At 42.4% G+C, this 27,596-nt stretch overlaps 1 protein-coding gene and 1 long non-coding RNA gene across 3 annotated transcripts in view; one reads left to right on the top strand and one right to left on the bottom strand.

Annotated features, from left to right (window-relative positions):
- On the bottom strand, positions 1-25,857 carry LOC127909403 (uncharacterized). Its single transcript, XR_008071024.1, has 2 exons — positions 25,714-25,857; positions 1-364 (listed from the first exon to the last, which is right to left on the bottom strand). It is a non-coding gene; the product is annotated as an uncharacterized LOC127909403 (long non-coding RNA).
- LOC118398357 (ephrin-A3-like) overlaps positions 25,543-27,596 on the top strand; it is a 111,138-nt gene continuing 109,084 nt past the window's right edge. For both annotated transcript variants that reach the window (XM_035793615.1, XM_035793614.1), the window contains exon 1: positions 25,543-26,311. In XM_035793615.1, the coding sequence (XP_035649508.1) occupies positions 26,202-26,311 (110 nt within the window). In that variant the 5' untranslated portion in view covers positions 25,543-26,201. The remainder of the gene's footprint in view (positions 26,312-27,596) is intronic.

Genomic DNA, 27,596 nt, shown 5'->3' with positions numbered 1-27,596 from the left:
TTCAGGAATACACAATAGGGGTTTTTAATACACCCAAAACAAGCACGTATACAAAAACACTGGGCTGTACCCAAACCTTGTTGAACGCCACGATAACCGTAATACACAATATATATATACATAGTATACAGCATAACAGCTGCACCAACACAGAGGTACTCACACCACCAACAAACATGGGAACAGTAACTGACAGAGGGAACAGAGGGCACATATATAGCATACTAATCAGGGGAAATGGGAACCAGGTGTGTGTAATCAGACAAGACAGTCCGGGGTTGATAATGATGAATCTCGTTCAGTGAAGCCTAGAAAGCCGGTGACGTAGACCTCCGGAACTGGTAAGCAGAATGAGCAGCAGTACCTGGGGATCCGTGACAGTGCATGCATTAATACATGAATTATACAATAATACAATCAATTTGACTTTGTTTTTACCCATTTATATACGTCACAACCTAATGGTAATCATTTATTTGAATGGTACATCTCTATTGATAAACTAGGGAAATTAAGATGTAGCCTAGACATATTCACAATACAGGTGAATGCAGTCTATAGGAGTGTGTGCATGCATTAAATTATTGAGTTTGTTGGCTGATTTCATGCGGCTACAGTTGACAAACAATCTGTTTCCCTTGCATGTGGGACTTGTTTTATTGTACTGATCAACAACATTTTCATAGACGTAGCTTATTTTATAAAAGTGTGCCTTGTCTCTTTAAACATTAATAAGAGAGAGATCGCCTGTAGGAGGCCTATCCACACCACAATCAGTTCTCTGAGGCAATAGATAATTTTTGTGAAAGACATGATAAAGACTTAAGTGAATGAATAAAGTTTTGTTAGCAATCATCTTTGAAATGATGTTATAGCTTTAGCTGTAAAATAGCAAGGAACTTAGCCTTTGGTCCTTCTGTAGCACAGTTGGTAGAGCATGGCGCTTGTAACGCCAGGGTAGTGGGTTCGATTCCCGGGACCACCCATACGTAGAATGTATGCACACATGACTGACTGTATGTCGCTTTGGATAAAAGCGTCTGCTAAATGGCATATATTATTTAAAGCTGGAAGTGACCGGTAGCTTCTTGCATTGTAAAGTGTTCTAGCCTGTATGGACATTGTTTTCCAAATAGTCATTAACAGTTTCAACATTTGTATATGCTGTGATGCATTATTAAAGAGTGTTAACTTCTGTGCATCAGTGGGGAGCTAACATGATGCAGCCCAGACTCCCAGTGCAGGCTAAGTTTCAGTATACTGTGCAACACTAGTGAGAACATACCATATAGAATTACTGTTGAGTAACTCAGCTTGGATACCAAACACATAACTCCTCCGAACGTCGACATATTTGTTTTTGATTTATATCTGATGCCCCCATCATTTTTGTTGACTAGGTGTAGGCCTAGTTTATGTTCGGTTTAAGAAGCTTGTTTGGAATAGAGCAAGTCCTACTGAGCTCTTCCCTATAGTAATACCATATACAGAACCCTTCGGAACATCTACATATTATTGAATTTTTTTATGAGGCTTCCGATTCTTAAACACAGTATTGTGGCCCGACCAAACACTTATGTGCTGGGTTAATCTGTCCCAGCGCTGTTCTAACATAGACTTTGGCCGATCCACTCCCCATGCTCGTCATTATCAGGGGCCTAATCCTGATAAAGACACTCCTCACACGGTGCACCATGATCCGGGGTGAGAAGTAGGAGTTGTGCTTTGCTTACCCACAGAAAGCCCTGAGCAAACACAGCAGCTGGAAAGGTTGACACTGATAGGGGCCGCGAGGCTACAGTCTGAGAGAGAGGAAGGAACAGAGGAGAGGAGAAAGAAGAGGAAGAGACAGAGAGGAGAGAGAGAGATTCAGAGAGAGAGAGAGGGAGAGAGAGAGAGAGAGAGAGAGAGAGAGAGAGAGAGAGAGAGGAGGAAGAGAAGGAGAGGAGAAAGAAGAGGGAAATTAAGGAGAATATGTATGGAGAGGAGAGAGAGAAGGGAGAGGGAGAGAATGGCCCATGACGATTCACTGAGCACCAGCAGCCAAGTGGACAGGAAGCTCTGAGACAGCCTATTCACAGCAGGCAGCTGGTAGCACATTATACTCAGTTGTGTAAAGTATTTCACTTATAATTCACTGTATCACAATTCCAGTGGGTTAGAAGTTTACATACACTAAGTTGACTGTGCATTTAAACAACTTGGAAAATTCCAGAAAATAATGTCATGGCTTTAGAAGCTTCTGATAGGCTAATTGATGTCATTTGAGTCAATTGGAGGTGTACCTGTGGATGTATTTCAAGGCCTACCTTCAAACTCACTGCGTCTTTGTCACGCCCTGACCATAGAGATCCTTGTTATTCTCTATGTTTGGTTAGGTCAGGGTGTGATTTAGGTGGGCATTCTATGTTCTCTATTTCTTTGTGTTTGGCCGAGTGTGGTTTCCAATCAGAGGCAGCTGTCTTTCATTGTCTCTGATTGGGGATCATACTTAGGCAGCCCTTTTTCCCTCCTTCAGTGTGGGATCTTGTCTTTGTTTGAGTGCATGTAGTTTGCACGATGAAGCGGTTCGGTTGTTGTATTGTTTTTCTTGGTGGAACATTTAAATAAAACAATGTACGCCTACCACGCTGTACCTTGGTATCCTTCCGATGACAAACGTTAGTCTTTGCTTGATATCATGGGAAAATCAAAAGAAATCAGCCAAGACCTCAGAAAAAAATTGTAGACCTCCACAAGTCTGGTTCGTCCTTGGGAGCAATTTCTCCTGAATGTACCACGTTAATCTGTACAAACAATAGTTAATCTGTACAAACAATAGTACGCAACTATAAACACCATGGGCCCATGCAGCTATCATACCGCTCAGGAAGGAGATGCGTTCTGTCTCCTAGTGATGAATGTACTTTAGTGCAAAAGTGCAAATCAATCCCAGAACAACAGCAGAGGACCTTGTGAAGATGCTGGAGGAAACAGGTACAAAAGTATCTATATCCACAGTAAAACGAGTCCTATATCGACATAACCTGGAAGGCCGCTCAGCGAGGAAGAAGCCACTTTTCAAAACCGCCATAAAAAAGCCAGTCTATGGTTTGCGACTGTACATGGGGACAAAGATCATACTTTTTGGAGAAATGTCCTCTGATCTGATGAAACAAAAATATAACTGTTTGGCCATAATGACCATCGTTATGTTTGGATGGAAAAGGGTGAGGCTTGCAAGCCGAAGAACACCATCCCAACCGTGAAGCACAGGGGTGGCAGCACCATGTTGTGGGGGTGGAGGGACTGGAGCATTTCACAAAATAGATGGTAACATGAGGAAAGAAAATGATGTGGATATATTGAAGCAACTTCTCAAGGCATCAGTCAGGAAGTTAAGCTTGGTCGCAAATGGGTCTTCCAAATGGACAATGACCCCAAGCATACTTCCAAAGTTGTGTCAAGATAGCTAAAGGACAACAAATTCAAGGTATTGGAGTAGCCATCACTGACCTCTTTTCTATAGAACATTTCTGGGCAGAACTGAAAAAATGTGCTTGCAAGGAGGTCAACAAACCTGACTCAGTTACACCAGCTCTGCCAGGAAGAATGGGCCAAAATATACCCAATTTATTGTGGGAAGCTTGTGGAAGGCTACCCCAAACGTTTGACCCAAGCTAAACAGTTTAAAGGCAATACTACTAAATACTAATTGAGTGTATGTAAACTTCTGACCCACTGGGAATGTGATGAAAGAAATTAAAGCTGAAATTAATCAATCTCTCAACCATTATTCTGAAATTTCACATTCTTAAAATAAAGTGGTGATCCTAACAGACCTAAGACAGGGAATTTTTACTGGGATTAAATGTCAGGAATTGTGAAAAATTTAGTTTAAATGAATTTGGCTGAGGTGTATGTAAACTTCGGATTTCAACTGAAAGTAGTTTGTTTCGGGTATCTGAAATTTACTTTACTATTTTAATTTTTTGACAACATTTACTTTTACCTCACAACATTTCTAAAGAAGATAAAGTACTTTTTTCCCTGACACCCAAAAGTACTCGTTACATTTTAAATGCTTAGCAGGACAGGAAAATGGTCTAATTTACACACTTATGAAGATAACATTCTTGGTCAGCCCTACTACCTGATCTGGCGAATTCAATAAACACAAATGCTTTGTTTGTAAATTATGTCCGAGTGTTGGAGAACGTGCCCCTGGCTATCTAAATTTAAAACTTCAAGATTGTGCCGTCTGGTTTGCTTAATATAAGGAATTTTAAATTATTTATTATTTTACTTGTGATACTTTAAGTACATTTTATCAATTACATTTACTTTTTTTTTTAAACCAAATCATTTTACTCAGGTAGTAGTTTACTGGGTGACTTTCACTTTTACTTGAGTCATTTTTTTTAACCATATGGACATTTAAAGGCTTTTAAATTTGCAAATAGGAGACACTTATAATCATGGTGTCAATTGAAAGGGAACACTGGGGATTATGGTGGAATGACAGTTCAAGTGCTTATTAGTGACATTTTTTTGTTTTTGTACCGATATATGGGTGCTCTGTGGTAGGAGATACTGGAATACTAAGAGGTTAATATGATAGAAAACAAAACAGATTATTTTTTATTATTAATTTGCATATTTTATAGCCAATATCTAATCTCTGTTGTTTTTATGAATATTCTTTGCAGATTACATTACTGTCATCATTGTTATTGACAGCTTGCTGGGGAGAACTAGACAAGGAAAGGTCAAACCCCTTCCAGGTCATTTCCTTGAAGCTTGACAGCGAGGTACAGAGGGGGGAAAAAAGCACCTTTAGATAATTCAGAGTGAACAGGAAACGAGAAACAACAGCATGTAATGTTTACAAGATGTATTAATTAGGAAAAGAAAATCTAAAGCAGGCGGCATACTAAGAAGTGAAATCAGATCTTTACGCTTTTTGCAGCCTCACAGAATTCACAGTCCATTCCTTGAATGACATCTACACACGCGCACACACACACACACACACACACACACACACACACACACACACACACACACACACACACACACACACACACACACACACACACACACACACACACACACACACACACACACACACACACACACACACACACACACACACACTAATATACAAATAAGCCAACACATACAACTTCACACAAACATAAAAAAGCAAAAAACAATACTATTAGCATAAATGTGCAATGATCGCATTGACAGTGTAAAAGGGTAACCATAATTAGATTTTCCACTTTGATAGGAATGATGATAAATAATCCCTGTGAAATCCTGTTGTCAAAATGAACTGAAAATGCTAAGCTTGATCCATGTGTAAACAAAATACGCTCATATCTATGTTTTACAACACACTAACACTCTGCCTGCCCTTGACCTGTAGTTTTCCCTCCCCCTGTTTTTGTAATAAACTTTTGTTACTTCGAAACTGTCTGCATAAGGGTCTTCAAAATATTAGTAATGGCATAATATATACTGTAGGTCCAGTATTCAGTCTTTAAGGACTGTCCTTATAAACTGACCAGACCACTCTCATGTGTGCGGCATTGGGCGCATGTTGATTTTGTCCACTCACACCAGAAACGATCAGGTCACGCAGTTTGAAATATCAAAACTAATCAACTTAATTGATTTGGGGACAGGTCGAAAATAATTAAACATTTATGGTAATTTAGCTAGATAGCTTGCTGTTGCTAGCTAATTTGTCCTGGGATACAAACATTGGGTTGGTATTTTACCTGAAATGCACAAGGTCCTTTACTCTGACAATTAATCCACAGATAAAAGCGAGTGTGGGCCTCAGTTCATCTTTCAATCACCCATGTGGGTATTTGCGCCTAAAAACCAATGAGGAGATGGTAGAAGCGGGACTTACAGTGTGTCAAGCATCACAAATAGAACCAAGTTATATTTTAGCGCCTGGCTACGCAGACGCTATTTGACAGTGTGAGAAGTGCGTGTGCAATGATTGAATAATGTATGCGTACATTTATTTTGCACCGCTCGCATTCACACTGCAAGGCGGTGTGGTCAGCATGTCAGTCTTTAAATGGAGGAAAAACAGATTTGTCTTTAGGAACAGCAGTCTTTCAAAGTAAAAGTGACCCTAATCCTGTGACCCTAATTCAACTGATATTGTTTATCATGGATTGTACGGAATTTAATCAGTAAAGAAGGCTGTCCTCAGTAAAATTCCACTCCATTTAGACTTGATTACTCATCACACCAAGGCTCTATGGGATTGAAATGGGCATCAAGTAGAATCTAATATTCTACCTTGGAGGACAACCTGCACCATTCCCTTCTTCTCTTCCTATCTGCTCCAGGAGGATTAGAGAGGAGGATATTTTTGGAGGAGAGAGAAAGGTGGCTACTGCCAAGCTCCTCTTTTCCCTTCAGACCTGCGTGTTGAGAATAACCGTCAGAAGTGGCAAGAGCCCCGTAGTTGTGGACAATACGGGCGCTTTTTACAACAGCCTCGGATCAAAGGAGGGAAGCCAAGAGCCACGAGGCGCCCACGGGGAGAGCTGGGATTAGCGGGATTAGCCCAAACACTCCAGTGATAGGACTCTATCCTCCTGGACAGATAGGCAAACACTGGCAGCCCTGGAAGTCTGTAAGGGCACTGTCTCTGTAATACAGCGTTTAGGACTAGGACTGACTCCCAAATTACACTCTAATACCTATTTAGGGCACTACTTTTGACCAGGACCCATTGGGCTCTGGTCAAAAGTAGTGCACTATGTAGGGAATAAGGTGCCATTTAGGATGCACCCTATGGCTCAAAGAGGGGACTGAGACTGAAGCACCTTCTAGCGGCCTGGATTCTTCCTTCTTTTGTTTATCACATGCAAAATGGATGGTCTTTGCTTTACATTCTCCATATTTTGGGCCCAACATGCTCTCCTCCCTGAGTGATTTTCTTTCTCTGCACCTAAACTTCGAGCTTTGTCTCACCGATAAAGTATCCTGAATTTGCATAGCGTAATCTGATTCTCAAACAATGCCCCAGATAATGGAGAGAAGACGACATTGTTTTTCTCTCTATTATTATATTCTCCAATCAAAGATAAATAATACAGCAGGCTGCCCAAATCCAAATCAATAATAAACCATAAAATAATAATATAGCTACCATTCATAAATACACTGTGTACAAAACAGTGTACAAAACATTAGGAACACCTGCTCTTTCCTTGACAAAGACTGACCTGGTGAATCCAGGTGAAAGCTATGATCCCTTATTGATTCACTTCAATCAGTGTAGAGGAAGGGGAGGAGACAGGTTAAAGAAGAAAGTTTAATCGTTGAGACAATTGAGATATGGATTGTGTATGTGTACCATTCAATGGGCAAGACAAAATATTGAAGTTCCTTTGAACGGGGTATGGTAGTAGATGCCATGCGCACCGGTTTGAGTATCAAGAATGGTCCAGCCAACTTGAGTCAACATGGGCCACAATCCCTGTGGAACGCTTTTGACACCTTGTAGAGTCTATACCCGACAAATTGAGGCTGTTCTGAGGGCAAAAGGGGGTGCAACTCAATATTAGGAAGGTGTTCCTAATGTTTTGTACACTCAGAGTACTTGTTTTTTGGATCACATTAGTTTAAGGTACCAAGGAATGAACAAAATGCACTTGCATATGGATAATTATTCTATTATTATTATTATTATTATTATTATTTCTCTTCTTGCACATACTTACATTACGGTTGTTGGCATCTATGTTTTTCTATGATTTGTGCCACTGTTTTAATCTATCTTGTGTGTATTGGTATGTGCAAAACACACAAACTATACATCCGTAGGGTCCATGTGGAATACGCTTCCCACGTATGATAGCAAAGAGCTGCGGATGGAATGGGTCACAATCTTTTAGCTGGTGTCACATGACGTCCGTGTAGAGTTTATAAAGCAGTGAGATACCTCACCTGAGACCCTGTACCACCATCAATCACACAGACAACCATATGCTGAGGCTGTGTAATAGGGTGCCATTTGGGAAGTACCCTCTGACTAATACTACTGTAGTCACCACTGCATACAGGATAGGCTCTGGCAATGGGACCCACCTGCACAGCGTTTTGTGATTAATTCTCAAGTCTTGTGTTGTGTCGGTTGTGTCTTAGGAGTCAACTGTGCACTGTTATTTATCGCTGCCTTTGTTAGTCCCTGTGAGGGATACCCTGGTCTCTGGTGACACTGTAAACTGGTGAGTCTGGGCCTCTCGTTGTTTACCGGTGTCTTATCGTGGATTCTTATCAAGGGAGAGAGTAGGAGAAGAGAGGAGGAGAGATATTAACAGGACATTCCCTCTCCAGCTTTCAGAGGGAGATGAGTGAATTGCTTGCATATGTAGATGTGTCTGTGTCTTAAGCCCAATCTCTTTCTTAGCAAAAATGGTGACGGTGGACTCTTTGGTGATGGAAATCATTGTTATACAGTATATTAGTGATACATTTATTGCATCCAATTATGAATTATTAAAGTGGCTAGAGATTGAGTCTGTATGTTGGCAGCAGCCACTCAATGTTAGTGATGGCTGTTTACCAGTCTGATGGCCTTGAGATAGAAGCTGTTTTTCAGTCTCTCGGTCCCAGCTTTGATGCACCTGTACTGACCTCGCCTTCTGGAGGATAGCGGGGTGAACAGGCAGTGGCTCGGGTGGTTGTTGTCCTTGATGATCTTTTTGGCCTTCCTGTGACATCGCGTGGTGTAGGTGTCCTGGAGGGCAGGTAGTTTGCCACCGGTGATGCGTTGTGCAGACCTCACTACCCTCTGGAGAGCTTTATGGTTGTGGGCGGAGTAGTTGCTGTACCAGGAGGTGATAAAACTTTGAGTGTTTTTTTTGGTGACAATACGAATTTCTTCTCCATTTCAGTTTGTCCGTGATGTAAGTTGCTCTGGATAAGAGCGTCTGCTAAATGACTTAAATGTAAATGTAATGTGTACACCAAGGAACTTAAAACTTTCCATCTTCTCCACTTACTGTCCCATCGATGTGGATAGGGGGATGCTCCCTCTGCTGTTTCCTGAAGTCCACGATCATCTCCTTTGTTTTGTTGACGTTGAGTGTGAGGTTCTTTTCCAGACACAACACTCTGAGGGCCTTCACCCTGTAGGCTGTCTCGTTGTTGTTGGTAATCAAGCCTAACACTGTAGTGTTGTCTGCAAACTTGATGATTGAGTTGGAGGCGTGCATGGCGACGCAGTCATGGGTGAACAGGGAGTACAGGAGAGGGCTGAGAACTCACCCTTGTGGGGCCCCAGTGTTGAGGATCAGCGGGGTGGAGTGTGTTGTTACCTACTCTCACCACCTGGGGGCGGCCCGTCAGAAAGTCCAGGACCCGGTTGCACAGGGCGGGGTCGAGACCCAGGGTCTCGAGCTTAATGATGGGTTTGGAGGGTAATATGGTGTTGACTGCTGAGCTGTAATCGATGAACAGCATTCTTATATATGTATTCCTCTCATCCAGATTGGTTAGGGCAGTGTGCAGTGTGATAGCGATTGTGTCGTGTGTGAACCTATTGGGACGGTAAGCAAATTGGAGTGGGTCTAGGGTGTCAGGTAGGGTGAAGGTGATATGATCCTAGTCTCTCAAACACTTCATGATGACGGAAATGAGTGCTCAGTTACCTTAGCTTTCTTGGGAACATGAACAATGGTGGCCCTCTTGAAGCATGTGGGAACAGCAGACTGGGATAGGGATTGATTGAATATGTCCGTAAACACACCAGCCAGCTGGTCTGCCACATGCTCTGAGAACGCGGCTAGGGATGCTGCCTGGGCCGGCAGTCTTGCGAGAGTTAATGCGTTTAAATGTTTTACTCATGGCTGCGGTGAAGGAGAGCAAAGAAGTTGTTTAGTTGGTCTTGGAGCAAGACATCGGTGTCCTCGATGGGGCTGGTTTTCTTTTTGAAGTCTGTGATTGACTGTAGACCCTGCCACATACATCTCGTGTCTGAGCCATTGAATTGCGACTCTACTTTGTCTCTATACTGACGCTTAGCTTGTTTGATTGCCTTGCGGAGGGATTTGGTTATGTTTCCGGTCGCCTTGCCATGATTAAAAGCAGTGGTTTGCGCTTTCAGTTTTGCGCGAATGCTGCCACCAATCCACAGTTTCTGGTTGGGGAAGGTTTTAATGTTCACCGTGCGTACCACATCACCGATGCGCTTGCTAATAAACTCACTCAGCGAATCAGCGTATACATCGGTGTTATTGTCCGATGCTATCCGGAACATATCCCAGTCCACGTGATCAAAGCAATCTTGAAGCGTGGAATAAGATTGGTTGGACCAGCGTTGAACAGACCTGAGCACGGGTATTTCCTGTTTCAGTTTCTGTCTATAGGGTGGGAGCAACAAAATGGAGTCGTGGTCAGATTGTTCGAAAGGAGGGAGAGGGATGGCTTTGTATGCGTCGAGGAAATTAGAGTAGCAATGGTCCAGAGTTTTATCAGCCCGGGTTGCGCATTCGATATGCTGATAAAATTTAGGGAGCCATGTTTTCAGATTAGCCTTGTTAAAAACCCTTTAAAGGCTTTCATGTTTTAGAGTCCTATAGGGCTACAGTGAGCAACAGTCAACTACATAATTATAACCTAAACAGGTGCACAGTTTCCTCGAGCCATAGACTGTAAAAAAGAGGCCTTGAACGAACAGCAAAGTTGATACTGTGACATTTCAGAACTTTTAAAACCATGACAAGACACTCAACAAATATAGCAAAAAGCTGCTGTTTGTATGTGTAAGTTCGTGTTTGAGTTGTTATTCAGCACTGTCAACACTTTGGTGACAGTGCAGGTAGCCTGGTGGGTAGAAGCATTGGGCCAGTAACCAAAAGGTTTCTGGATCAAATCCCTGAGCAAGGCAGTTAACCCACTGTTCCCCTTGTGCCGATGAAGTGGATGTCGATTAAGGCAGCCCCCCTCCCCACCTCTCTGATTCAGACGGGTTGGGTTGAATACGGAAGACACATTTCAGTTGAATGCATTCAGTTGTACTACTGACTAGGTATCCCCCTTTCCTTTTGTTCAACACCTTTATAAGCCATATAAGCTTTATAAGTGTATCCAGCACTGCAGCTGCAATGAATGGGTATAGTGTTTCGATAAGCTTGCATTGTTATTATTAGCAGTTTGAGTCTTTTAATATCAAGGAATATTTCACTTTCTCTGGTCATAGGAACGATCTGAGATGAACAACATTGGCAGGGCAATTGAAGCATAGCCAATATGAAGTGATAATGTACTGGGCCTATAGCCTAATGCACGAACCTCGTTGCTACAGAACTGTTTTTAATTGCTAAATGTTCCATAGGCTTAAAAAAACCTCTGAGTGGTAGATCTCCGCTTGCATTTTTATCCAGAAAGTGATCTAGACTCAGCAAAGGTTGGTGACCACTGCCCTAACCCTAATTCTAACCCTAAACCTAACTCCTAAGATTAAAATAGCCTTTGTCCTCGTGGGGACCTGGGAAATGTCCCCACAAGGGAAATGGTGAAGTATGTTGAACACGTAGCGATACAGTACAAATGACCTCTATCTTAAATGCCCAATCTCACCCCTTTTTGTCTCTTCCTAACAACATTATTGCCTCCTAGTATAGGTTGGCTGTAAATGCTTGTGATTTTACACAGCCAGGGTAAAGCACCCTGAGAACGGTGTAATAAAAAGAGGGTGTGTCCGAAATGGCACCCTTTTCCCTATATAGTGCACTACTTTTGACCAGGGCCCGCATGGTCAAAGTAGTGCACTATAGAGGGAATAGGGTCCCCCTTCGGACGCAGACAGTGAGATGTAACCACTCCCACAGCAGGGCCAAACTACAGCAATATCACCAGAATTATGGAACCCAAGGGAAGATTACCTCCTTTTTTTATTTTGTTCCAGGGAAGGAAGACAATCATCTCTTGTTTTTCTGCAAATCTGCATGTTTTATCCCCGCTATCTCTTTTTCGTTCACCTCTGCTTCTACTTCTTTGTCTGTATCTTGCTGTCTCTCACGTTCGATCTATTCTTTATTTTCTTTCACCCTCTAACTCCTCCTTCTCCTCTCACTCTCTTTTTCTCTCTAGATCTCTCTTTTTTCTCCCTCTCTCACTATAATAACCAGTCTGATTCTGGTGGCGGTGATAAATCCCGCTATCTCCCCCTCTTTCTCTCCCACCAGCCAAATTACCAGCTGGTTACTATAGAGACATGTTTATAAATGCCCTTTCCTGTTGTTATTATTCCCAATCTGCCCTTTCTTTCACTGCCTCTCCTCCCTCGGTTTTCTCTGCCTAGCTTCCTAATGGACTTGTTTCGTCTCTTTCTTTCTTTCCTCTTACCTGAATTCATTTTCCGAGGCGATGATCCCTGTCTGTTGTTCATTCTCTTTCCCTCATATCTTTTCAATCTCTCATTATCCCTCTAATTTCTTTGCCTCCATCAACTCAGTGAATTGCTATGCAGGGTCTCATTCCAGAGAATGAATGCCTAATTTACACCCAATACTTAGTAGTTACATTCTAAATTCAAAAGCTGCCCTCCCAATCTAGGTGCTTTCTCTGGCTCAGGGGCTGAAAAATGATTTTCTCTCCTATTATCTAACAATTGTGCTACTCTTTATGATAATGCATGGTTGTGGGTATGTGCCATACATCATTGTTTGCCAAACACTTCCCGATACCTTTGTGACTGGGGATCTAATGTAAAGTAGATACAGCAAAAGCAATGGGTTGTCTTTCTGGACCCTCATGAAAGTCTAATGAAGGTCTGATTCATGTTTGTATGCACCCAAGTAGAAAATGAGAATATGAGGCATACAATGCATTCGGCAAGTAATCAGACCCCTTGACTTCTTCCACATTGTAATGGTTTTCTTTAGGTGAAGTAGAGGCGGACCAAAATGCAGCGTGGTTGTTATTCATTGTACTTTAATAAAGAAACTGTACACGAATAAACTAACAAAACAACAAACGTGCGAAAACCTAAAACAGTCCTATCTGGTGCAAAACACAGAGACAGAAACAATCACCCACAAACACACAGTGAAACCCAGGCTACCTAAATATGGTTCCCAATCAGAGACAATGACTATCACCTGCCTCTGATTGAGAACCATATCAGGCCAGACATAGAAATAGACAAACAAGACATCCAACATAGAATGCCCACTCAGATCACACCCTGACCAACCAAAACATAGAAACATACAAAGCAAACTATGGTCAGGGTGTGACACACATTTTGTTATGTTACAGCCTTATTCTAAAATTGATTCAATTGATTTTTTCCCCCTGATCAATCTACACACAATACCCCGTAATAACAAAGCAAAACCAGTTTTTTTTTTTTACCACAGGTGGACTCCAATCAAGTAGTAGAAACATCAAGGCTGATCAAGGGAAACAGGACGCACCTGAGCTCAATTTCGAGTCTCATAGCAAAGGGTCTGAATACTTATGTAAATAAGGTATTGCTGGGTTTTTTAATATACATTTGCAAAAAACCTACCATGTTACTCCTACTGCATTCAGAGAGGGCGCTAGCAGGACAAATGGTTATGGGAATAATTATGCAATGTATTAGACCTGCCACCAGCTCCAAAGCTACACTTAAAGAGGTAATGATTTAATCCCCTGCTTCACAAAATATGTATATGGGTCTTTGTGTTGTGATATTGCCACATGTGAGTCAGATCATAATCAGAAAGTACTGTGAACTTTCAGCTTCATGACTGAAGCTCATTCTACATTTGACACATTTGGTTTTGCAATAGAGATTGCCTCTTTTCTAACTTCTTTAGCAAAATAGTACAGCGCCATACACCAAGCAGCCATATTGGCATGACAGAAAAGGCTTGGCTGATGCCAAAACTGGCTATGATACAGAGCAAGACAGCAGGGATGGGTTGCCGTGACATCGATGACACAATGTGTGTCACCCCTCCTCTGTATTACTGGCATTTAGCTGCATGTCTCTCAATCGCAGCGTGAGGCCTTGCTCCGTTCCTTCTCGGGACAAATATCACAGAGACTCAGCAATAATATTAAGAATTGACTCGGTGGCAACTCTAATATGATTTGTGTAAAGATATGGTGTTGATACCCTTATCGCATTGCAGGGCTTGGTTAATGTACTCAGTATGGTTATGATCACAGGGACTAATGTTTTGATATGGAAGGATATTTATCCTATTTGTCATTAATGGTGCAGTGTAGCCATTTAGTTCTTCTCCAGTCAGAGTCTGTGTGCCATGGCATTAGAGACGAGCCGGGCATTTCATTCCCCCTTGTTCCCCTTGCTATAATTTTTACGTACAGAAAAAAGGAATAATAAATGCATTTAATTCAAATGAAAATGCACCACATTTCTGCCTTAATCCTAATTTATTTGTCTTAATAGAGCCTCCTTTTGGTCTCCCAATGGCTGCTCTTCACACACAACTTCTGCATGCTCTTTACACACATCCACACAGACAGACACACTGTATCACTTCATAATTAGGTCCTTTATATATCAAAGCATTCACTATGACATTAATTATAACTGTATAATGTAATCATGTGAAAACGTGCTGGTGTATAATGTGCTCAGATACTATTTCCTCGCTCGTTTATCTTTTTTACCCACCAAACTGGCTGTTGGTCGATCTATTTGTCTCGGTGTTCCTCTGTTCTCTTCATTGCTCATTAGTGTCATTTGGTAAATGGATATCTCTCTGATGGTTTTCTTTATCCCCCTCTACCTCCCCCTCCTTCTTCTCATAGCAAATGAGGAAAAGATATCTTTCGCTAATGGGTGCTCTGAATAATCGGGCTGTATGTTAGGGGATTTAATTGTACGTTCAAATTTTTTTGATCCCTTTTTTCTGCTGTTCTCCTGCCTCACCCAATTGTCTACAAACGACTGTGGATCCATCCAGACCTGAGATCTTATGTTCACTCTATTTGTTCTTTTTTTATTCCTTTTTTTTTACCTCCCCCTTACTCTACTGTCAGTGTTGGTTTTCCCCTCTCTCCTGCAATGATACCTTTTATATTTTCTTTATGTATAAAGTGCTGCAGATATTGCTCTGCATACATATTGTGATTTTTTTCACTCTTTTTCTCTCTCCCTCTCTCTCCCTGTTGGCAAATGAGGAATCCGTTTGGAAGAGTGGGGGATTCAGAGAGCGTGAAAGAGAGGTGGAACAATGGCAACACTCTCTTCCATTCTCCCTTTATCTCTCTGGTTGCTGTATCTGGTTGTTATCGAAGGCTTGATGGCCAAAATGCGTTCATTGTGACTGCTGATGATACAGCTAAGCAGTGAGTGCACTGCTGGCCGTCTTTTCCATATTTCATGCAAGTACCTGCTGAAGTACCTGCTGGAGGGCCTGTTGTCCGGACCTCTGGAAGTCTCTATGGGGGTGCCACAGGGTTAAATTCTCGGGCCGACTCTTTTCTTGGTATATATCAATGATGTCGCTCTTGCTGAGGGTGATTCTTTGATCCACCTCTACGCAGACAACACCATTCTGTATAAATCTGGGCCTTCTTTGGACACTGTGTTAACAAACCTCCAAACAAGCTTCAATGTGTAACGGTTCTCTTGTGGTGAAGGAGAGTCGGACCAAAATACAGCGTGTAGATTGCGATCCATGTTTAATAAACAAACGTAAAACACGAATCAATACAAACACTACAAAACAAAGAACGTAATGAACGTAACACAAACCGAAACAGCCTATACTTGTGTAAACTAACACAGAGACAGGAACAAGGACACTAAGGACAATCACCCACGAAACACACAAAGAATATGGCTGCCTAAATATGGTTCCCAATCAGAGACAACGATAAACACCTGCCTCTGATTGAGAACCACTTCAGACAGCCATAGTCTTAACTAGAACACCCCACTAAGCTACAATCCCAATACCAACACACCACATACAAAAACCCCATGCCACACCCTGGCCTGACCAAATAAATGAAGATAAACACAAAATACCTCGACCAGGGCGTGACACAATGCCATATAACACTCCTTCCGTAGCCTCCAACTGCTTTTAAATGCTAGTAAAACTAAATGCACGCTCTTCAACCGTTCACTGCCCGCACCAGCCACGACTAGCATCACTACTCTGGACGGTTCTGACTTAGAACATGTGGACAACTATAAAAACCTAGGAGTCTGGCTAGACTGTAAACTCTCCTTCCAGGCTCATAGTAAACATCTCCAATCCAACATTAAATATAGAATCAACTATCTATATCGCAACAAAGCATCCTTCACTCATGTTGCTAAACATACCCTTGTAAAACTGACTATCCTACCTATCCTTGACTTCGGTGATGTCATTTACAAAATAGCACCCAACACTCTACTCAGCAAATTGGATGCAGTCTATCACAGTGCCATCCGTTTTGTCACCAAAGCCCCATATACTACCCACCACTGCAATCTGTATGCTCTCGTTTGCTAGTCCTCGCTACATATTTGTTGCCAAACCCACTGGCTCCAGGTCTTCTATAAGGCTTTGCTAGGTAAAGCTATGCCTTATCTCAGCTCACTGGTCACCATAGCAACACCCACGCGTAGAACGTGGTCCAGCGGGTATATTTCACTGGTCATCCCCAAAGCCAACACCTCTTTGGCCATCTTTTCTTCCAGTTCTCTGCTGCCAATGACTGGAACGAATTGCAGCTGTCAGAGAGGCATATCGATCGCTGCAGCTGTACACAGCCCATCTGTAAATAGCCCATCCAACTACCTACCTCATCCCTATATTTGTTTTTGTTTTTCTGCTCTTTTGCACACCAGTATTTCTACTTGCACATCTTCATCTGCACATCTATCACTCCAGTGTTAATTGCTAAGTTGTAATTACTTCACCACTATGGCCTATTTATTGCATTACCTACCTCCTTACTTCATTTGCACACACTGTATACAGATTTTATATTGTGTTATTGACTGTACGTTTGTTTATCCCATGTGTAACTCTGTGTTGTTGTTTTCGTCGTACTGCTTTGCTTTATCTTGGCCAGGTCACAGTTGAAAATGAGAACTTGTTCTCAACTAGCATACCTGGTTAAATAAAGGTGAAATAAAAAATAAATAAAAAGTACCATGTTTTTCTGGTAGTGTAGTCAGTCGACATACAGTATAGTGGTGTATAATGTCTCTGGCGTCATGGTCCTTCTCCATTTGGCCTGAGGCGAAGCATCTGTACACATCTGCAGCGATGGAGTATCCCCCATCGCCTCATTATCTGAGCTGGAGCTGCTTAGTGATTTATTTACCTGCTGACCGTGATGATGCCCAGGCAAAAGTCAAAGAGTGAGAGAGAGAGGAGAGGTGAGGTGAGGAGAGGGCGATAGAGGGAGCGAGAGACTGGGCGAGCGAGGTGGGGGGAGGGTGATGAAGGGAGAGAGAGACTGGGCGAGCAAGGTGAGGAGAGGGGGTGGAGAGAAAGAGTGATTGGGAGTGTGTGGTGAGAAGAGGGCGATGAAAGAGAAAGAGAGGTGTTAAAGCGATGATAATGTGCTGACAATGAGTGTAACAGATGGAAACATTATGTTCAGATTTACAGATTGAAATAGAGGCAAAGAGTTAGGGGAAATGATTGTCGACCGAGATTCAATGTGCTCATTCACATTTGTGTATTGAGCTTAGTTAGAATCGAGACATGATTTAATCATACAAAGTTGGGAAAATCACTCTCGAGTCAAAAAGATGACAAACCACATTACTCTGACTCTCTCCATTCATACACTACAAAGCTCAGTGAACACTTCCTAGCAACCAGATATGAGAGAATGTGGCTGTTCCATATCTATAACATCATTATAACAAGTTGACGGGGTGACAGCCAGCAGGAGCTTGCCAATGTCAACCCAGGGCCTCTGAGCCATCACTTTTATCCTCAGCCAGTGCCATGCGAGTCGCAGGAGCGCTCCCTCTTTCTCCCAACCAACACCTGGGTCCCCTCTGGATCTCCAGGCTTTGCTAACTCAGCCGTGTAAGTACATATCTCCCGACTGTTGGATCTAGCCTCCGTGGGGGCCCCGAGCTGGCTTTGCCACACTGCACATGACGAGCGAAGAGGCATGCACCGCCGATTTCACTGGAAGGGAGACAGGCGCTTAGAGAGAATTCCCCCCAGCACCACCACCACTATCACCCTCCACCCATCTCTCTACCCTCGAGGATCGGTGCCAGTCAGCCAGGTCACAGCCAAGTCCTGCTGCTGTCTGGAGACGTATGATGGTTGCGTTCCAAATGGCAACATATGGTTGTATGCCAAATGGCACCCTGTTCCCTGCATAGTGCGCCTATGGGCCCTGGTGAGCCCTATTAGCCCTAGTCAAAAGTAGTGGACTATATAGCGAATAGGGGGCCATTTGGAACTCAGCCTCTCCAACTCATTTCCACTGTAGACTGTGTGTGAGTCCGTGAGGATTTGATCAGGATTTTCCAGTTGAAGTGCTAAATGACCCTTTTAATGTCACCGGCAAAAACACAGAGCCATCTCTCGATTTGGCGGGAGCCCTTCAGTGGCAGCCAAGCAGAGTTTGATAGAGTGTGGAGGTTCTAACAGGCAGGAAACCTGGTGACCTTTCACTGTTTTTGACGCTCTGACTCGATTGCCCTTTCGAAAATGCTAATACTGAATGGTTTGCCATAAAACGGGCCCTCGGCAACAACAAAAAAAGGGTTCTCGAGTACCACTTTCCAGGAAGGAGTGAGAGAAGTTTGGGGTCATGGCTCTAACTGATCCAGAACCAAGTGTATTCATTGTCCTAAAGTGTGTCCCAAATGGTACACCATTCCCGATATAGTGTACTACTTTTGACCAGGGCCGATAGGGCAGCCACAATGTTTTTGAGACACTATTCAAAAGCCTCCAAGCATTATAGATTCAAACAACATGTGAAACTCAGAGTAGTTTCTAAGATTAAAATATAACTTTTGCAATTTGTCGGGGAAAATGACAAAATCAATCAAGTCTCTTGCCGAGACTTTATGATTAATACTGTTTTTTTTCTTCTTCAGGCTGAGAAATTATTTATTTCTCGTTAACCATCTAGTAAGCCCTGAGCAAGGCACATAGCTACTTAACTTCTGGAGCTGTTTCAGAAACAACAACAACATAAAAGCAACTTCATTATCAGAAAATGTATTCATTGGTGTGCAAAATGTGATTGAGTGCAATTGTCTTAATAAAAGACTGCAATGTGGCCTTTAACACAAGCACCTCTTCACAGCAAAAATAAAAAGCACACAACTGCTCTGCCCAGGGCTCAGAAGTGGATCACCTCCATCTCAATTATCGAGGGCTGATGATGGTAATAAGCAGCTTCGGTGCGATTCACAACACCTCTAATAATGAGACATCCTCAATCAGAGAAAAAAACCTGACAACCTTTATCTTTCAGAAATGTTTGACAGGAGAGTTGCAAAGTAAGTGTATCTCCTCAAATATCTCCTTGAGTATCTCTTTTCATCCTACATCTTATCCTCTTTATTCATACACTTATTCATCCTCTCTCACTCTTTTACCATGCTCTCTTTCAAAACCTTAATTAGCATTAGCAAACTCATCACATTATTAGCGACTCAATTTGGTACAAAGATAAAGCGAAAAAGAACAATGAAGTGTGAAGGGCTTTACTGTATTAAGTGCTGCTCTTGCAGATATTAGTTCATTAGATGAGAGAACATGCTCAACCAAGATGGCTGTCATAGTTTTAAATCCATGGCTGCATCCCAAATGGCATCTATTTCCTTTATAATGGACTACTTTGGACCTTTTTGCCATTTGGGACAGCCTATTTTTCTATGTACTGAATCTCTGCAGATGTTTATATACTACTGAAGTCATTGGCAATGCGGTGCCTGATAGGGCATACAAGCTGTGTCACTGGTGAACACTTGAACCCTCTGATAGCCTCATTGCTATATACCACTAGACTACTGCCTAATAATGCTCCTCCAAGGCATTGCACTTCCTCCTTTACAAGTGCTTACAATTGAGAGATCCTGGTCCCCTGCCTAAAATAGCTCTCCGGGCATCGGCTCGGCTATCCCCCCCTGTCGTTCACCCTGACACAATAGATGGTAGATGAAAGGGGTTTAAATAGAGGCAGATATTGCACTGTGGCTTTCAGCCGGCTGGCCCACAGACAGCCAATAGGGTCAATATCCCTGTCGGAGAGGAGAGGCTGGGTGAGCCATCTATCCATCAGACAGGGACCATGCAGGCCAGGCAGCACAAAAAGCACGAGACCTCATTACAACGGGCCAGTGTTCGCACGGCCGTCTGCCTGGGCCGCTCATTGACCAGTCGGCTGAGCAATGAGCGAGACTGAGAGGGCAGGGCTGCAAACTCCTCATATCGGTCAGGCCATTGACCACCCGACCTTGGCTGCTGCGCCCCCGCACCCTGCCCTCAAGCCAGCCCATCGGCAATTATTCAGACAGTTAATTAGATCAGTCAGCTCCTCCAGCCCCGCAGGAGGAACAATGTGCAAGACGGCCGAGACTGACCTACTGACTCTCCTTCAGTGGAGGGTCTGAACATCGCTGGCTGTAATCGGTCCAACACCTAGGGACGGTTGACCTAACCAAATTCATGATTAAACTCGTGACCCTCCACTGTACTGTAGACCTGCCAGCCCACCCTGCGATGTTCCCAGGCATATGACGTGGTACGACCATGGGCCACGTGAAGGATTGGACTGTGCTTAATATTTCTCTGATAGCATGCAGACATCAGATTGAGGGGAATGGATTGATCTAGAGCAGGGTTTTAAAGTCCATAGATTCCACAGGCTTTTGTGCTAGATATTCATGGCAACCTTACCTAACCACCAACATATAGATAATAACTTACTGGAAGTTGCACATCTTACATACTGACTATAACTTTATTATACCTTGCATATCAAACCTGATTATAAGCTCTGACAAGGTTAATGGACTAAGCCTTGACAGAGGTGACAGTGAACTGCTGCCCTTCAAGGCATGTCTTCTCAAATCGTGATTTAGTGGTTGGATCCAAAAACCTGCTGTGTCATATTCTTATATAATTTCTCTTACTAAAGCCCAATACGCTGTTTATTTTCCAAATGTAAGGCCATAATTCTGTCAGTGTCCTCCTTCCGAAAGCACACGGGGAAAGGTTTATGTCCATGCCAAGCCCCCCAGTCTGTTCGGGATTGCGACATTTCCTCTCCTACCGGAGGGCCTCAATGCACCTCACCCCCGTCGACGTCCAAAATGCTCCAATTCCTAAGGAGCAATATCTCCTCCTCACAGAGAAAACGGTCACATGCTCCATTATTTCAAACAGAACTTTTGACCTAACATTTACAGAGAGAGGAGGCGAAAAATAACCCTTGAGGTGACACTTTGGAGTTCAGTCGGCATGTTGTTGTTTGAATGGATGCTACAGGAATATCCTTATTTTATTTTAGACATAGGATGTTAACAGGTTGTGAATGGATAACAAAAATATCTCCAATTATTAAGAGACAATCTACATTTTAGGTGACTATATTTCTATTCGGTCTCTATTCTTGTTTGGTGCTGATGTCACTACAACTCAGTGTCCAAGGGAGTAAACCAGGTTCCAGTCAGGCCCTAAGGCTTTGATCCTGAAGACTTAGACTAATATTGCCTTTGACTCTGATTCACTCTGCCAGTGAGTTCACTCTGCCAGCGTAGTTTTCTTCTCATAGATTCTCATTAGTGTTGGGTGGTGAAACAAGAGAGGATGTAGAGTGCAACTCAGCCAATCCAAAATGTACTCTACTGTACCATCAACACCTCAAGACAATGAGAAGCACATCAAATGAAATGATGATGCTCACTATCAAACTATTACAGTCCATTTACACACCACAGTTATCTATTGATGTAAACAGAGAATTTGAAAGAGTGAGAGAGAAATAAAGAGAGCGATGGAAGGAGGTGAAAAGGAAAGAGAAACATCTATGGATTCATTGAGCACCTTACTTAATTGCTTCCGTAATCGATTGTCGTCCTGTGGCTTGGGCGACGTCCCAAATGGCAACCTTATGCTTTATAGTGCACTACTTTTGACCAGGACCCATTGGGCTCAGTAGTGCACTATAAAGGGAATAGGGTGCCATTTGGTATGCAACCTTGGTTAGTTGAGACTGCTGATTTGGGAGGAGCTGGATATTGACCCTGTTGTTGATTGTGCATTTCCTTTATACATAACCAATTCTCAGAGGCTTAATAAGAGAGAAGCACTATAAAAAGAAACGCACACTTGGCTCTACCAAATACTTGAGGTACGGTACAGTCAACTATCATCTCTTAAGTTGTTTTGCTTACCCTACAGTTTTCTCAAGTAGAAGTTATGGCTTCCAGGCTACAGCCTGCCATCTTGCTTGTCAATATTTGTTCCTGTACCTGTCAAGTGTTATTGTATATAGCTTATGTAAGCGTCATCACATTTTCAAGGTACTGCTCCATATTTTTTTATATTTTTTTGAACCTTTATTTAACTAGGCAAGTCGGTTAAGAACAAATTCTTATTTACAATGACGGCCTAGAAACAGTGGGTAACTGCCTTGTTCAGGAGAAGAATGACAGATTTTTACCTTGTCAGCTTCGGGATTCGATTGAGCAACCTTTCGGTTACTGGCCTAACCACTAGGCTACCTGCCGCCCCGTTATACATCCAGCTAGCAATGAGATGTGGTATTATTTCTATTGATTTATAGTCAATGGTAAGAGAGCACTAAGACTTTCCCCAATACCTTTGAACATCCCCCCTCTTATCTCCCTCCTTTCTCTTCCCTCATTCTTTCTACTGTAATACTCCATGCGTCACTAATGCTAATAAACACACTATAATTTCTGTCTTTTCATCAGACCCTTGTTGCTCTCCCATTTCTTGTTTGTTCCTCTCCTCTCTTCAATATTTCATGCCATTGAAAGTGCATCTGTTCTGGCGTTTTCCCATTCCCTACCACCTCCTGACTGTTAAAACATGATTTGCTATCATTAGACATCCCGCTCCTTGACGCTTTCACCCCCCTTGCTTCTCAAACATCTCCATTGGGACCATCATGTTTCTTGATGATGACCCTCGCTGCAATGATTGCCCTCATTTATTTCATTTTTCCCCCATGTTTGTATGCCACTGTTCCATTATTGTCACTACCTCAATTTTGCAAACACCCTACCACCATTTTGCACGCACACACACGCATGCACACACACAAAAAAGTCAATCACTTATTGTTCATGTGTCTCGTGACTCTGTTATGATATCTCTCATCAATATTGCTAGGACATACAGCATGCCCCCATTCCCCTTCTCCTTCTCCCTTCTTTTTCATTCACCACGATCCTTTACCAATCCCCAGCTCATTCCCTGAAGGTTCACCCTTCATCCACTCATTCACTTTCTCTCTCTCTCTTATCACCATGTCCTGACAATACAGAACATTGTTCTTGATGGCTTGGCAGATGCCATTATCCCTGGCTGATATCTTCACAATCACATTAGCCATTTGTACAGCTGGGTACTTGCTGGAGCAAATCAGGTTAAGCACCACGCTCACCTACCTACCTACATATTACCTCAACTAACATGTACCCCCGCACATTTGACTCAGCACCGGTACCCCCTGTATATATTCTCGTTATTGTTATTTTATTGTGTTACTGTTTTTAAACTTTAGTTTATTTAGTAAATATGAACTCTTATTTTCTTAAAACTGCATTATTGCTTAACGGTTTGTAAGTAAGAATTTCACAGTAAGGTCTACTACACCTGTTGTATTTGGCGCATGTGATAAATTTGATTTGATTTGAGCAGTAAGGTCCACCTGGAGTTCAGACCTGCCATTCTCCTAATTGCCAATAATCATAACAGCCACGCTATGGTGTTCTTTGTCTTTCTTTCTCCTCCTCCCTAAACTTTCTTTGACCAAATAATGTTGTTGTCTTATGAATAATGGTTGGTTACACTCATTAAATGTGTTTATTTTGGATCCCCCTCATACACAGAATTCTGTGAACACTTCATTCAAAGTGGGTTTTTGGTGTTTGAATTTAAAATATTAATATTATTTAGTGAGATAAGAAATGAAAGAAACAAAGTGAGAAAAATAGAGTGGTAAATAGAGATAGGACAAAATGGATGAGAAACAAAGTGCAACATTTAAAACATATATTTAAATATTTGTATATTAATTATGTTAGTAAATGAATAATAAGCCAATGAGGATATAAGAATACGAAGAGATAGATTGATGATAACATATTACCTAAATAATCAATGTGTCCATACCGATACCATTCATGAATTAATCATTATGCATACAGAGTAAACAAGGTAACAACTTACTCGAGTGTAAGGCTACAAATGTCTGCCTTACAGTGCCTAGCATCGTTGAAAGAACAACATGCTCGTGCACATCCTCCATACATCAAATTTAAACACATTTGATTATTGATGACATGAAGAAATCCACCAGAGACCATGCCTCCCTCTCCCATACTATGTATGTACAAAGCCTACATTGAGAAGCTCACAGTCTCACACGCATACATAGGCCTACCCTTCCATGTATAGGGGCTACTGTAGGGTTCATGTTTCTCAAATAGGAATAGGTGAATATTAAATATATCCATTTCAATATTTTTGGATCGTCATTGACAGTATATACAATATGAGGTGTAGAATATACAAAAGAGAATGTTGGTGAAGAGATGCAGGGATTTGCCAAGGAGATGCAGTGAGGGGTGAAGGGATGACAAATGGTAGTAGCAAGTGATCTGGCATAGTAAGAACAGACAGAGGCAACAACAGAGAAGAGGGAGAGTTAGGGAAAAGTGTTAGTAGCCTACTCTCTCTTTCTCTTTCATCCCCCTTTCCCAGTCACCACGGCAACATGCCTGGAGGGCACTCAAGAGAGGTGTCATCACTGACAAAAACAACAGAGGGGGAGAGTGAGTGAAGGGAAGAGAGCAAAATAGACCGTGTGTGTGTGCTTGCGCGTGTGTGTTTGTGTGTTTGTGTGTCTGGGCATGAGAGAAGGGGTGTGAGTAGTAGAGAGTAGGGCTGACCTACTGCGCTTTTGGCATTTAGAATTTTCTGCAATTAAGTATTTTAAACTTGAACTTCAGTGAGAACTAATCACAAGATACAAATGATTTAGTAGGCTATACTCAAGGACAGTTTACAGACACCCACATTAAGGGGACTAAATCAAGCCTCACATCACCAAAACCACTTTTATGAAAGTTACACCAAAGATATGATAAAATCTGTTTTAATAGGCCTACAGAATGTGCATATTTAATCAAACACAGTAATGACTAAAATAGTTAAATTAATAGTAATTACTTCACTGGCCAAAAGCATGGTTTTTACAATCCACCATTGATGAAATTGAACAGGTTAATAACATGCGCACGCGCATCAAACACACGCGCACACACAGTGGTGGTGGGGCGGGGCTGCTGGATGGACAGAGCGAGCGCATCGTGTCTATCAGAGGGCGGGAATGTAAAGTCAACCGGTGCGCAGCGTGTGGCTAGTCTGGAAGCCGCGGCAGGTAGAAACCTAAAAGCCTCAACCGACAGACTGAGTTGAGACTAATTTCAAATGACAATTATAGACAATTACATTTACAGTCGAAAAGAAAAAGGAAACCTACCAACAGGAGGATGATGTAAACACATTTTGACGAACTTTGATGATACCATTTCAACGCCAGCTGTGCTTGTCCAAGACGAAAGGTTGTCTTGATGTGAGGCTACATTGAGATGATTTGGAACGTTTCATCAACACGGGACTTCAGTTGTCATTGTCAAATATTGCAGTCTACTTTGCCTTATCACGTCTCCTTCTGAACACTATTGTTTTCCGTCTGTGGAGAGGATTAGGGAGCATAAAAGGAATACTCAAAGCACAGTGACTTCAAAGTGTGCAGCAGGCAAAGTAAGTAAACATAGGGTTGGGGAGGAAACCGGGTTCGTAGTCGCAATGGAATTAGTGCTGAAGAAGTATTCGTCCGTTCCAAACGTCGCTGGAAACTTCAACTAGGTTGTGTTACCGCTGGGATGTTGACAGCGACCTGCTGTTTGGGACGACGGGACTGAGAGCGAAGAAGGTAGGCTAGAGAGAACGAGGAACAGTGGGATTATGGCTCTCGCAACCGTTTCTCTCTGTCTAATAGCGCTCGCCGTTACACATTTGCACCTGACGCGTGCCAACGACCGACATGCCGTCTATTGGAACAGCTCAAATTTACAGTAAGTAAACTAGCCTACAGATATGGGCGTAATACAGTAGGACAGAACTATCATCTTGGTTTTATTTGTTGCTGTGGACCTACTTTGACGACAGATGTCAGTATTAGGAATTGATCATCCTTAATTTCTAAAAACGTGAAACAAAAATAATCCAAGTTTAAATCATGAAGTGTGACTATTTTACAGGATTCATATGTGAACTGATAGGCCTATGTATAAATCATTCGGTCAATTGTGTGATAAATGACCACTGTGCCTTTTTAAAATAAGCATGAAAAGTAGCCTTTATGTTTATGCCATAACTTTATTTTCCCCTTCCACAAATTGTAGGCTATTTCTACAGTGAATGACGGATTTTGCCCATTGCCAATAACACACACACACGCACACACACACACACACACACACACACACACACACACACACACACACACACACACACACACACACACACACACACACACACACACACACACACACACACACACACACGCCAATAACAGGCAGCTGTGTTATTGTAATGTTCCTTTCCACCATGTTAGCGGGTACGCTGGTGTTCTACATGCATATTTAATATGGCCAACTCAGTTCTCGCTGTCCATCTCTTCCTCCACCATGACTCGTATCTCTCTCTCTCTCTCTCTCTCTCTCTCTCTCTCTCTCTCTCTCTCTCTCTCTCTCTCTCTCTCTCTCCATTTTACAATCCTACGCATTTGAGTGCAATCCATTCTGATATTGTCTGCCATCTTTGTCCCCCTTCCATCCTACTACAGTAGGTTACAATACTGTAGGTAAGCGTCTCCATACCTCTAACTCAATACCTCTGCAGCAGAGATTGATTGGGTATCTGGTGCCTTTGTCCTCTCATTATTTTACATTGAATCCATCATTCTCACATTGTTTTATCTTCTCCCCTCACCCCACCTCTCTCTCTCTCTCTCTCTCTCTCTCTCTCTCTCTCTCTCTTTCTTTTTCTCTCTATTTGTTTTCCTCCTCCTTTCGCCCATTTATATTCACCTCAGACACTGGCCTCTCCCCTGTATGGCCTCTCTTGATCTCATACTTGGTTATTTTCCTCCCTCTCTCTTATTTTTCTACTGTCTCTGATGGCCAGCCTGTCCCCATCAATTCCTTTTTTTGTGTGCATCTCATTACCACCCCCCATCTGCTCCTGTTTCATCATTCACCTCCAAAACCCAGGTTGTACCCCAAATGGCACCCTATTCCCTTTATAGTGCACTACTTTTGACCAGGGCCCATAGGGCTCTGATAAAAAGTAGTACAC

Source organism: Oncorhynchus keta, chromosome 19, assembly GCF_023373465.1.
Source record: "Oncorhynchus keta strain PuntledgeMale-10-30-2019 chromosome 19, Oket_V2, whole genome shotgun sequence".
Taxonomy (NCBI): Eukaryota; Metazoa; Chordata; class Actinopteri; order Salmoniformes; family Salmonidae; genus Oncorhynchus; species Oncorhynchus keta.
This window is presented reverse-complemented; position numbering and strand designations above follow the sequence as displayed.